General features: G+C 45.7%; 1 protein-coding gene across 1 annotated transcript in view; it reads left to right on the top strand.

The window, feature by feature from the left end:
* The first annotated feature begins 3,399 nt into the window (after positions 1-3,399).
* The window catches only part of LOC137284298 (transmembrane channel-like protein 7), a 30,607-nt gene continuing 20,308 nt past the window's right edge, over positions 3,400-13,698 (top strand). The window contains exon 1 of the mRNA XM_067816053.1: positions 3,400-3,521. Within this exon, the coding sequence (XP_067672154.1) occupies positions 3,503-3,521 (19 nt within the window). The 5' untranslated portion in view covers positions 3,400-3,502. The remainder of the gene's footprint in view (positions 3,522-13,698) is intronic.

Here is a 13,698-nt window from a genome sequence, read left to right as displayed (position 1 = left end):
GAAGTAACCTGAAAATCTTATCCGTGCATATGAACCAATTAAACACTGATTGTGACGATTGTTACGTGAGAGTGTTATACATTATGCAGTCATGTTGCATGTGGATAACATTACGCAATGGGTGAAGTAACTTTTTCCTGTAAAACAGATACGTTGCAAAACTTTCAATATACATGTAGATAGTGTTGAGGGCTTGGCTAACCACTTACCAACAATAACGTGTGAGCCTGGCATTTTCATAATGGTAGCTACGCCTCTGGGAGTGCTATATTTAGACCTGTACTATATCAATGCAAGGTTCTGGAAGTTGTCATACTGTTGCGTCTCTATCGGCCTTTCCAAGATATCCACCTCTGTCCTCACTGGTTTCATCACTGCTCTTGTTCTTGACTACTCTACTCTATTCTGCTATTCGATCCGTGAAGGTCCCGGGGTAGAATAGGCCTTCAGCAACCCATGCTTGCCATAAAAGGTGACTATGCTTGTCGTAAGAGGCGACTAACGGGATCAGGTGGTCAGACTAGCTGACTTGGCTGACACATGTCATCGGTTCCCCATTGCGCAGATCGATGCTCATGTTATTGATCACTGGATTGTCTGGTCCAGACTCGATTAAATACAGACCGTCGCCATATAGCTGGAATATTGCTAAGTGCGACGTAAAACTAAACTCACTCACTCACTCACTATTCTGCTATTCTGGTTTGTGCTGCACTGTTGTATAAATTTGTAAACATACATCAGATCTCTTTGTTGTTTGTTGCTTTTACAGGCTGCTTTTCCTGTTAATTTACGTTTCAGTTTGAGATTCTACACGAGACTCTTTCAACGCCACAAGCTGGTCCTACTTTGTCAGTTATCCTCTTGCATGGGAAGAAGGCGTGGCCCTATGGACGAAAGGGTTAAAAACACACATGTCACAAGTGAACTCGGTAGAACGAGAGAGATGACAATGCGAAAATGCTTAATGAAAAAAAACCCCTAAAGATTACTTAAAGCCTTGAAACATACCCAGGTATAAGACGTATTTGGAAATCAAATAATCCCGATTTCTTGCCTTAAGTGACTTTTCTTTTGTAAACCAAGTGGTGTTAGCATTCTCCTTGTGTATTTGAAAATAATGTTTGTTCAATTTCAAACTAACTCGAGGATGACACCATTAGTTGCCATCACTCTACTCCACTACTCCAAGTTTCTGTGTGGTACAGGAGCACTTACTTACCCATGCTGATAATAATCCATCTAGTCAGGTGTCTCACTGCAAACATATCCCCAAACATGAATCCCCTGACTTTCACTATCTCCTGTGGGTATCACAAGTAAACATTGTCTGGTTTGTCCATCTACCCTCTTGCTGCTGCAACTGAGTGGAGCAGTCTGCCACTTCAATCCGACTTTCCGGATCTATAAGAGTCACTTTTCCACGCTGGCCTTCATTGACACAGATGAAACCGTATTTGCGCACTTCGAGCATACTTTACTTGCGGAGTTAAGCGCTTTATAACAGCCCTATTATTGTTAAAAATATGATTACACTGCGTGCATACCCCTGAGTGGGAATATTTCATTCAGAGGTATGTAACACAAGAAGGTACAAGATGTATTTATTGATTTACAGTTTTATTGCATGTTTTATTCTTGCTGTAATTCCCACATGGGCAGTTTGTATATGCTTTGAAATGCCAGTGTTTGGTCAAACATTATACAACTGTGCCTCGGTGTCGAGTGTTTTCTTTTGGCGGTTAAATATTGATTATATAACATAAATATATTTTGTTAGATTTCATTCATTACAAGCAGGGAAGTGTGGAGAGACTCGCGTCTCCTCCATACGTTCTTGTTCAGTTGCAGAGGACCGCCGCAGGTGTGCGGCTACCTTGCAGCTTTTTAGCGAAATACAACAGATGTGACTTGTTGTCTCCCTGGCTGTTGTCAAGGTGATCAAACAAGGACCCGTCAGCTCACAGGACATGCGTGGGACATCCATAGTAAACCGCAGCACGGCATCTCAGAGGCCAGCAGTATATAAAATGTGCGTACATCCGAGCTTCATGCAGCGACACAACCGTTCCGCGCCTTCAACTCGTCATCAACGTCAGACCGACCTATGTTCATGTTTAGGCAGAAATAAAGAGGATAATCACGGTTTCGCAAATGACATTTCAACTCGACATCAGATAATAATAACTGATCTGAAACAGGACAATGGGTTTTAAGTTGATAAAAATTTGTTTCACACCTGAAGCGTTGACCCCAGATAGTGTTTCGTCTGTATTGTTGAGTAAATGTGCCACTGAGATTGTGAAAGTCACTTGCTGGTACACAGGTGCTAATGAACTTTATCACGTGTTAATGATCCTATGACGAACTTTCCAGATCTTCTAGCAGCCTACGACATACAGTACTGTACACCATGACGCAGCAGAGGTCACACTGACTGTTAGTTACACACATACTTCTTGTGCAGTTAACATTCAGATTGCGGAGATAAAACTGATTTTGTGAGTGCATAATCATCGAATATGACAATATTCAAGGACAATCTGAAAAGAAACAAATAATGTCTTCTTAACGTGACAGGATCACCTTATCTCCTCGGTTGCTATGATACCAGATAAATATTGTCATCGGTATTGTGTGTTGACCCCCTACCCCACAGCCCCCTACACCCCACATTGCCTTTCACACCAGCAACTCGACTGCGACATGGTGTGGGTTTCGGGTTTACGCATTAGAAGCAAACCACCTAGAAAAGACCATGCTCTACAGACAATGACTGCCCTGATGTGGCCATTAAAACAAACAACTCCTACATAATGGCAACGATCCAGCAGTGAGGCCATAAAAGGAAAACTCCTCACTATACCACAGGGTGAATATAGTAAAACCCGTGCTAGTTTAAGAACACAGGATGCAGGATATAACATCATTTGTCCAGTTAGGTGAATATTGCAGAGTCCAGACAGTTTAAATTCATCTTCATCAATAAGGAAAAGACTAGCACAAAATGGTTTGTCAGGTTCGAAGATTAGCTGATTGCATGCAACGTATCTTAACTGCGTGGATCAATAATTATGATGTTAGTCACATGATATTCTGGTCCAGATATGCTTGCGATGATTTTGGACGGTCGTCAATATCTACCCTGATGTGTGCTAATCGCGGCACAAGACTCAACTGGACGAGTTCATCATTATATATCAAATCTTAGCTTCTACGTCAGAACATTATGTTTTCTCGTTCAGTGTATGATTTTACACGAGATAGAGCGAATGCGTTAACTTTCGTGGGTGCATATTGTTAGGAACAGTGGTAGCCGCCTGTACCTGTACTCCATAGACAACGATTGGCTGTTGAACCCTGTGACGCGGTATGCACAGGAACATTACACGGACGAGCAGATGATTGAGACAGCACCACACACAACACACTGCAAGTACACCTGGTTCCGGAGACTAACAACAAGAGGGATTTGACCTGGGATTACTAGACATCTGAAAACATGACGGCTACATCGGACGGTGGGTCCTTTTCCATACATGTGTAGCCTGTGTCTTTCGTGAGCATGGATGGTGGAATTGTCAGTATAACGTATATATGTATACGTTTCACAGAATCCTGAGAGAGGAAGAGAGACACAGAGTGAGTGTATGTATGTGTGTGTGAGTGTGTGTATGAGAGAGAGAGAGAGAGAGAGAGAGAGAGAGAGAGAGAGAGAGAGAGTATGATTGTTTTGGTGTGGCAGCAGACAGTGATCTGCTACCCAGGGTACTTCGTTTCGGGGTAGCTGTTCAGATACGCGTTTGTGCCATCTTCTGAGCACACAAGCTGCCTCTGTACAGCAGTCTATACACATCAAGAAACAAATAGGTGAGGTTAGGTTAGATTTTTTCATGACAAAGGTCTAGAAATGCCCACGGTGGGCACGTTATCGCGAGAGGTGAACACCAGGATATGTTCCAATAGTTTCACCTTGACTCTCAAATTTAATCTCGAGTAAACGTTTGTTGCACGAAAAACTCCATGACAGAGACATGCTTTATACGGTAATAGACTTATTAGCAGAGAAAAGTCATCGATTGTCCCGCATAAATAATACAAGCCGGTTACAATCAAATACTTCGTTTCGGGGTAGCTGTTCAGATACGCGTTTGTGCCATCTTCTGAGCACACAAGCTGCCTCTGTACAGCAGTCTATACACATCAAGAAACAAATAGGTGAGGTTAGGTTAGATTTTTTCATGACAAAGGTCTAGAAATGCCCACGGTGGGCACGTTATCGCGAGAGGTGAACACCAGGATATGTTCCAATAGTTTCACCTTGACTCTCAAATTTAATCTCGAGTAAACGTTTGTTGCACGAAAAACTCCATGACAGAGACATGCTTTATACGGTAATAGACTTATTAGCAGAGAAAAGTCATCGATTGTCCCGCATAAATATTACAAGCCGGTTACAATCAAATAATTGATTTTGTTCCACACATAAACATGTTTCATCTTTCCTTGCATTAAAGGAAAGATTCGATATAGTAACCCCTGGGCACGTTCAAAGTGCCAGACTTGTGGCAATGTCGTGTAGACAATGCGTACAACCACTGTTACCAGACCCTCACTCAATCTGTATAGACTGTGTATGAATAGGGGCAATCTTATCAATTACCTCCTCTAGTTAAGGGATATAATAATTCTATAAGTACAGACGCTGTAATATAACAGCAGTTATACCACATGTACATATATCATTGTACACATGGTGCACAAACACCATTTGGCCATATGGTATTGTATCCTAGAAACAAACGATTTCATGTGTACAGGCATTACTAGTCAATAGTTCCTAAATTACCACATGTACAAATAACACAGTGTGATAGTTTCACCATTTACAGGGTGTGAAAATGTTTCAGTGATATGTGTGTCGCTCTTGCAGAGTAATAGTTCTAATAAAACAAAACAGCAAAAGAATTTGTTCTATGGAATGTAATTGAGCGATTATTCTTTAAATCCATGTATGGACACGCATGCCCTCTGCCTTTCAAGGTCAAACTAATATCTGTGAGACGTTGAGTCCTCGTTCGAAGAAGTGCTTCTAAGGGGCGACTAACGGGATCGGGTGGTCAAGCTTGCTGACTTGATTGCCACATGTCATAGGTTCCCAAATGCGTTTATGATGTTGATCACAGGATTGTCTGGTCCAGACTCGATTATTTACACACCGCCGCCATAAAGCTAGAATATTGCTGAATGCGGCGTAAAACTAAACTCACTCACTCACTATTAATAAACGACTAGTTTACTGCAATGGATCTGCTGTAATGAGGTTGTCTGTCCACAAAAAGTGCCCCTCTTCAAACGGTTATTTTACCAGAACTCCTTTTACTCACTACTGAATGAACATCAAACAGGGAAGGAATCAGATCTCTTTGAATTTCTGTTCCGTTCCAACTATGGGACCAAAATAGTATATAAGAACAATCACACTTATAGTTGCTTTTCTGATTGTTTGTATGTATCGCATCAAATGCACGGTTAGACAGCATGTTTTCACACACCAAGGGATGACGTTATTTACAGTGTGTGTACTGCGAGCGAGCGCATGGACGTACTGCTCCATGACTCGTATGTTGCATGCTAAACTGATACTGTATACTGAATAGTAGATATATATGCATGTATCCAATGCGCCCATGTACACGAGCACGAACCCATATATCAGACATTATAGCGCAGTTGGAGAGCGGACAATTCATAGTGATAATACAACCAGTTTGAACATTGTTATGGACTAGGTCTGTTTAATTCGGGTATCAAGTTACAAGACTGTTTGTGTTCCAAGGAGACGGTGTACACATCTCTTAGAGGTGACTGATGGCACGGCAACACAGACAAGCGCCCCACTAACACACAACTGAAACTTTTCAGTGACCCAGGTAGTGTTTAAGTAGTCTCTCGCACAAGAGTAAAATCTGTTCTCCGGGGGATTAGGTATAATCCACTTAATGAAACGCACGAGAACACTACCACACGTCAACTGACTCTTAGCAACGGGTGGCAGGTTTGAAATCCATGTGCAGAATATATATTCCATATTTGTTGTTGAGGTCAGCTGATGATTGTCTTCTACTAGAATCAAGAAACTTCAAGCACACGGAGATATTTAAAGTCTTTACCATGGTTTGTGTTTTTATATTAAGTTATGATACTTTAGTATCTATCACCAACAAAAGTAAAACTGTATATTGTGAGACGAGTTAACGGTATATGGCCTGTGATTACACGATGCCATTTAGAAAGTGGTCAAATGCAACATATCATAGCTTTCGGCCGTGGGAGCCGTGGCAATTCACACTTATCAGAGGGGTACACAAAGTATGCACTCTAGACTACCAGTTGTCCGACTTTCATTTTTGTGGAAGTCGCGGTGGCTGAGCGGGATAGGCGGCTGACTTTGTGTGCTGGCGATTAGGTGCCTGACTCTGAGGGTGCGGGTTCGAATCCCGGATGGGACTCAACCAAAAAAAAGTACTTAGTCTAGAATTTGTACTTTACTGAGAAAGTGAAATCCCAAATATGACATATGTTGGTATATGACCTGGTATTTATTGTTATGAATGGTATGGTAAATTTGTCTTGTGTTTTAAGTTTCATGTGTCTAACGATTACCCGAAACGGTGGTTCCATAGCGAGGAGGCCTTCTTGATTGAATCCATCCCCGGGAGTTGCTCGTCCGCATGCATGTCTTGCATACTGTGTGTGGTATTGCTGACTGAGGCATAAATCAGTCGTCACTCACTCTCCTGGTGCATCTGACAGGTCACGCAAGTTACTGACCTTCACTTCCAGATGTGGATCACGTCACGCATATGTAAATAAGCATTATACGGATCTTGGCTAGCATGTATTCAGATCACACAGCCATGGTGTTTGTAGTAGTGGGGGCCATACCTGCACCCATAAACACATATTGACATACCAAAGCATGACCTGTTAAAGGACCTTATATTATAGTGAAATCCAGCCTCTTGAAGGTAAGGATTACTTATTAAGAGTGTATGCTCCTGTATAAGACGGCAGCATAAATATATATGAGAGGAAACCTATGCTGTTATGAAACGTTTTATGTTTGTGTGTATATACATGGTACAGCCATTAAAGACGATGGGTGTGTTCTCCGGTGAGTTATGATGCCACTCCATGTCTTCACACTTTCATCCCTGACTGATGACGTTGAGTGTGCGCCTACTCCTTCTCATCCTACTCCGCCAATAGAAACCTGTAGCAGTAAACTGTCCTAACCTCGTCTCATGATCCTCACAAGCTGTGCACACTGTTCCAGCCTCGTCTCATGAACATCACAAGCTGTGTACACTGTCCTAGCCTCGTCTCATGAACCTCACAAGCTGTGTACACTGTCCTAGCCTCGTCTCATGAACCCCACATGCTATGTACACTGTCCTAGCCTCGTCTCATGAACCTCACATGCTGTGTACACTGTCCTAGCCTCGTCTCATGAACCTCACAAGCTGTGTACACTGTCCTAGCCTCGTCTCATGAACCTCACATGCTATTACACTGTCCTAGCCTCGTCTCATGAACCCCACATGCTATGTCCACTGTCCTAGCCTCGTCTCATGAACCTCACAAGCTGTGTACACTGTCCTAGCCTCGTCTCGTGCATCCCACATGCTACTACACTATCCTAGCCACGTCTCATGAACCTCACAAGCTGTGTACACTGTTCCATCCCCGTCTCATGAACCCCACATGCTATTACACTGTCCTAGTCTAGTCTCATGAACCCCACATGCTATGTACACTGTTCCAGCCTCGTCTCATGAACCCCACATGCTATGTACACTGTCCTAGCCTTGTCTCATGAACCCCACATGCTATGTACACTGTTCCAGCCTCGTCTCATGAACCCCACATGCTATTACACTGTCCTAGCCTCGTCTCATGAACCTCACATGCTATGTACACTGTTCCAGCCTCGTCTCATGAACCTCACATGCTATGTACACTGTTCCAGCCTCGTCTCATGAACCTCACATGCTATGTACACTGTCCCTGCCTCGTCTCATGAACCCCACATGCTATTACACTGTCCTAGCCTCGTCTCATGAACCTCACAAGCTGTGTACACTGTCCTAGCCTCGTCTCGTGCATCCCACATGCTATGTACACTGTCCTAGCCTCGTCTCATGAACCTCACAAGCTGTGTACACTGTTCCATCCTCGTCTCATGAACCCCACATGCTATTACACTGTCCTAGCCTAGTCTCATGAACCCCACATGCTATGTACACTGTTCCAGCCTCGTCTCATGAACCCCACATGCTATGTACACTGTCCTAGCCTCGTCATATGAACCTCACATGCTATGTCCACTGTCCTAGCCTTGTCTCATGAACCCCACATGCTATGTACACTGTTCCAGCCTCGTCTCATGAACCCCACGTGCTATTACACTGTCCTAGCCTCGTCTCATGAACCTCACATGCTATGTACACTGTTCCAGCCTCGTCTCATGAACCTCACATGCTATGTACACTGTTCCAGCCTCGTCTCATGAACCTCACATACTATGTACACTGTCCCATCCTCGTCTCATGAACCTCACAAGCTGTGTACACTGTCCCATCCTCGTCGCATGAGCCCCACATGCTATTACACTGTCCTAGCCTAGTCTCATCAACCCCACATGCTATTACACTGTCCTAGCCTCGTCATATGAACCGCACATGCTATGTCCACTGTCCTAGCCTTGTCTCATGAACCCCACATGCTATGTACACTGTTCCAGCCTCGTCTCATGAACCCCACATGCTATTACACTGTCCTAGCCTCGTCTCATGAACCTCACATGCTATGTACACTGTTCCAGCCTCGTCTCATGAACCTCACATGCTGTGTACACTGTTCCAGCCTCGTCTCATGAACCTCACATGCTATGTACACTGTCCTAGCCTCGTCTCATGAACCTCACAAGCTGTGTACACTGTTCCATCCTCGTCGCATGAGCCCCACATACTATTACACTGTCCTAGCCTAGTCTCATCAACCCCACATGCTATGTACACTGTTCCAGCCTCGTCTCATGAACCCCACATGCTATGTACACTGTCCTAGCCTCGTCTCGTGCTTCCCACATGCTATGTACACTGTCCTAGCCTTGTCTCATGAACCCCACATGCTATGTACACTGTTCCAGCCTCGTCTCATGAACCTCACATGCTATTACACTGTCCTAGCCTCGTCTCATGAACCTCACATGCTATGTACACTGTTCCAGCCTCGTCTCATGAACCTCACATGCTATGTACACTGTTCCAGCCTCGTCTCATGAACCTCACATGCTATGCACACTGTCCTAGCCTCGTCTCATGAACCCCACATGCTATTACACTGTCCTAGCCTCGTCTCATGAACCTCACAAGCTGTGTACACTGTCCTAGCCTCGTCTCGTGCATCCCACATGCTATTACACTGTCCTAGCCTCGTCTCATGAACCTCACAAGCTGTGTACACTGTTCCATCCTCGTCTCATGAACCCCAAATGCTATTACACTGTCCTAGCCTAGTCTCATGAACCCCACATGCTATGTACACTGTTCCAGCCTCGTCTCATGAACCCCACATGCTATGTACACTGTCCTAGCCTCGTCATATGAACCTCACATGCTATGTCCACTGTCCTAGCCTTGTCTCATGAACCCCACATGCTATGTACACTGTTCCAGCCTCGTCTCATGAACCCCACATGCTATTACACTGTCCTAGCCTCGTCTCATGAACCTCACATGCTATGTACACTGTTCCAGCCTCGTCTCATGAACCTCACATGCTATGTACACTGTTGCAGCCTCGTCTCATGAACCTCACAAGCTGTGTACACTGTCCCATCCTCGTCGCATGAGCCCCACATGCTATTACACTGTCCTAGCCTAGTCTCATGAACCCCACATGCTATGTACACTGTTCCAGCCTCGTCTCATGAACCCCACATGCTATGTACACTGTCCTAGCCTCGTCTCGTGCTTCCCACATGCTATGTACACCGTCCTAGCCTTGTCTCATGAACCCCACATGCTATGTACACTGTTCCAGCCTCGTCTCATGAACCCCACATGCTATGTACACTGTTCCAGCCTCGTCTCATGAACCTCACATGCTATGTACACTGTTCCTGCCTCGTCTCATGAACCACACAAGCTGTGTACATTGTCCCATCCTCGTCTCATGAACCCCACATGCTATTACACTGTCCTAGCCTAGTCTCATGAACCCCACATGCTATGTACACTGTTCCAGCCTCGTCTCATGAACCCCACATGCTATGTACACTGTCCTAGCCTCGTCTCCTGAACCTCACATGCTATGTACACTGTCCTAGCCTCGTCTCATGAACCTCACATGCTATGTACACTGTCCTAGCCTCGTCCCATGAACCTCACATGCTATTACACTGTCCTAGCCTCGTCTCATGAACCTCACATGCTATGTACACTGTTCCAGCCTCGTCTCATGAACCTCACATGCTATGTACACTGTCCTAGTCTCGTCTCATGAACCTCACATGCTGTGTGTACTGTCCTAGCCTCGTCTCATGAACCTCACACGCTATTACACTGTCCTAGCCTCGTCTCATGAACCTCACATGCTATGCACACTGTCCTAGCATCGTCTCATGAACCTCACATGCTATTACACTGTCCTAGCCTCGTCTCATGAACCCCACAAGCTATGCACACTGTCCTAGCCTCGTCTCATGAACCTCACAAGCTGTGTACATTGTCCCATCCTCGTCTCATGAACCGCACATGCTATTACACTGTCCTAGCCTAGTCTCATCAACCCCACATGCTATTACACTGTCCTAGCCTCGTCATATGAACCGCACATGCCTTGTCCACTGTCCTAGCCTTGTCTCATGAACCCCACATGCTATGTACACTGTTCCAGCCTCGTCTCATGAACCCCACATGCTATTACACTGTCCTAGCCTCGTCTCATGAACCTCACATGCTATGTACACTGTTCCAGCCTCGTCTCATGAACCTCACATGCTGTGTACACTGTTCCAGCCTCGTCTCATGAACCTCACATGCTATGTACACTGTCCTAGCCTCGTCTCATGAACCTCACAAGCTGTGTACACTGTCCCATCCTCGTCGCATGAGCCCCACATGCTATTACACTGTCCTAGCCTAGTCTCATCAACCCCACATGCTATGTACACTGTTCCAGCCTCGTCTCATGAACCCCACATGCTATGTACACTGTCCTAGCCTCGTCTCGTGCTTCCCACATGCTATGTACACTGTCCTAGCCTTGTCTCATGAACCCCACATGCTATGTACACTGTTCCAGCCTCGTCTCATGAACCCCACATGCTATTACACTGTCCTAGCCTCGTCTCATGAACCTCACATGCTATGTACACTGTTCCAGCCTCGTCTCATGAACCTCACATGCTATGTACACTGTTCCAGCCTCGTCTCATAAACCTCACATGCTATGCACACTGTCCTAGCCTCGTCTCATGAACCCCACATGCTATTACACTGTCCTAGCCTCGTCTCATGAACCTCACAAGCTGTGTACACTGTCCTAGCCTCGTCTCGTGCATCCCACATGCTATTACACTGTCCTAGCCTCGTCTCATGAACCTCACAAGCTGTGTACACTGTTCCATCCTCGTCTCATGAACCCCACATGCTATTACACTGTCCTAGCCTAGTCTCATGAACCCCACATGCTATGTACACTGTTCCAGCCTCGTCTCATGAACCCCACATGCTATGTACACTGTCCTAGCCTCGTCATATGAACCTCACATGCAATGTACACTGTCCTAGCCTTGTCTCATGAACCCCACATGCTATGTACACTGTTCCAGCCTCGTCTCATGAACCCCACATGCTATTACACTGTCCTAGCCTCGTCTCATGAACCTCACATGCTATGTACACTGTTCCAGCCTCGTCTCATGAACCTCACATGCTGTGTACACTGTTCCAGCCTCGTCTCATGAACCTCACATGCTATGTACACTGTCCTAGCCTCGTCTCATGAACCTCACAAGCTGTGTACACTGTCCCATCCTCGTCGCATGAGCCCCACATGCGATTACACTGTCCTAGCCTAGTCTCATCAACCCCACATGCTATGTACACTGTTCCAGCCTCGTCTCATGAACCCCACATGCTATGTACACTGTCCTAGCCTCGTCTCGTGCTTCCCACAAGCTATGTACACTGTCCTAGCCTTGTCTCATGAACCCCACATGCTATGTACACTGTTCCAGCCTCGTCTCATGAACCCCACATGCTATGTACACTGTTCCAGCCTCGTCTCATGAACCTCACATGCTATGTACACTGTTCCTGCCTCGTCTCATGAACCTCACAAGCTGTGTACATTGTCCCATCCTCGTCTCATGAACCCCACATGCTATTACACTGTCCTAGCCTAGTCTCATGAACCCCACATGCTATGTACACTGTTCCAGCCTCGTCTCATGAACCCCACATGCTATGTACACTGTCCTAGCCTCGTCTCATGAACCTCACATGCTATGTACACTGTCCTAGCCTCGTCTCATGAACCTCACATGCTATGTACACTGTCCTAGCCTCGTCTCATGAACCTCACATGCTATTACACTGTCCTAGCCTCGTCTCATGAACCTCACATGCTATGTACACTGTTCCAGCCTCGTCTCATGAACCTCACATGATATGTACACTGTTCCAGCCTCGTCTCATGAACCTCACATGCTATGTACACTGTCCTAGTCTCGTCTCATGAACCTCACATGCTGTGTATACTGTCCTAGCCTCGTCTCATGAACCCCACATGCTATGCACACTGTCCTAGCCTCGTCTCATGAACCTCACATGCTATGCACACTGTCCTAGCCTCGTCTCATGAACCTCACATGCTATTACACTGTCCTAGCCTCGTCTCATGAACCCCACATGCTATGCACACTGTCCTAGCCTCGTCTCATGAACCTCACAAGCTGTGTACATTGTCCCATCCTCGTCTCATGAAGCGCACATGCTACTACACTGTCCTAGCTTAGTCTCATGAACCCCACATGCTATGTACACTGTTCCAGCCTCGTCTCATGAACCCCACATGCTATTACACTGTCCTAGCCTCGTCTCATGAACCTCACATGCTATGTACACTGTCCTAGCCTCGTCTCGTGCATCCCACATGCTGTGTACATTGTCCTAGCCTCGTCTCATGAACCCCACATGCTATGTACACTGTTCCAGCCTCGTCTCATGAACCTCACAAGCTGTGTACACTGTCCTAGCCTCGTCTCATGAACCTCACAATCTGTGTACATTGTCCTAGCCTCGTCTCATGAACCCCACATGCTATGTACACTGTCCTAGCCTCGTCTCATGAACCTCACAAGCTGTGTACATTGTCCCATCCTCGTCTCATGAACCTCACATGCTATTACACTGTCCTAGCCTAGTCTCATGAACCCCACATGCTATGTACACTGTTCCAGCCTCGTCTCATGAACCTCACATGCTATGTACACTGTCCTAGTCTCGTCTCATGAACCTCACATGCTATGTACACTGTCCTAGCCTCGTCTCGTGCATCCCACATGCTATGTACACTGTCCTAGCCTCGTCTCGTGCATCCCACATGCTATGTACACTGTTCCAG

The sequence above is a fragment of the Haliotis asinina genome, chromosome 5 (genome assembly GCF_037392515.1).
Source record: "Haliotis asinina isolate JCU_RB_2024 chromosome 5, JCU_Hal_asi_v2, whole genome shotgun sequence".
Lineage (NCBI taxonomy): Eukaryota > Metazoa > Mollusca > Gastropoda > Lepetellida > Haliotidae > Haliotis > Haliotis asinina.
This window is presented reverse-complemented; position numbering and strand designations above follow the sequence as displayed.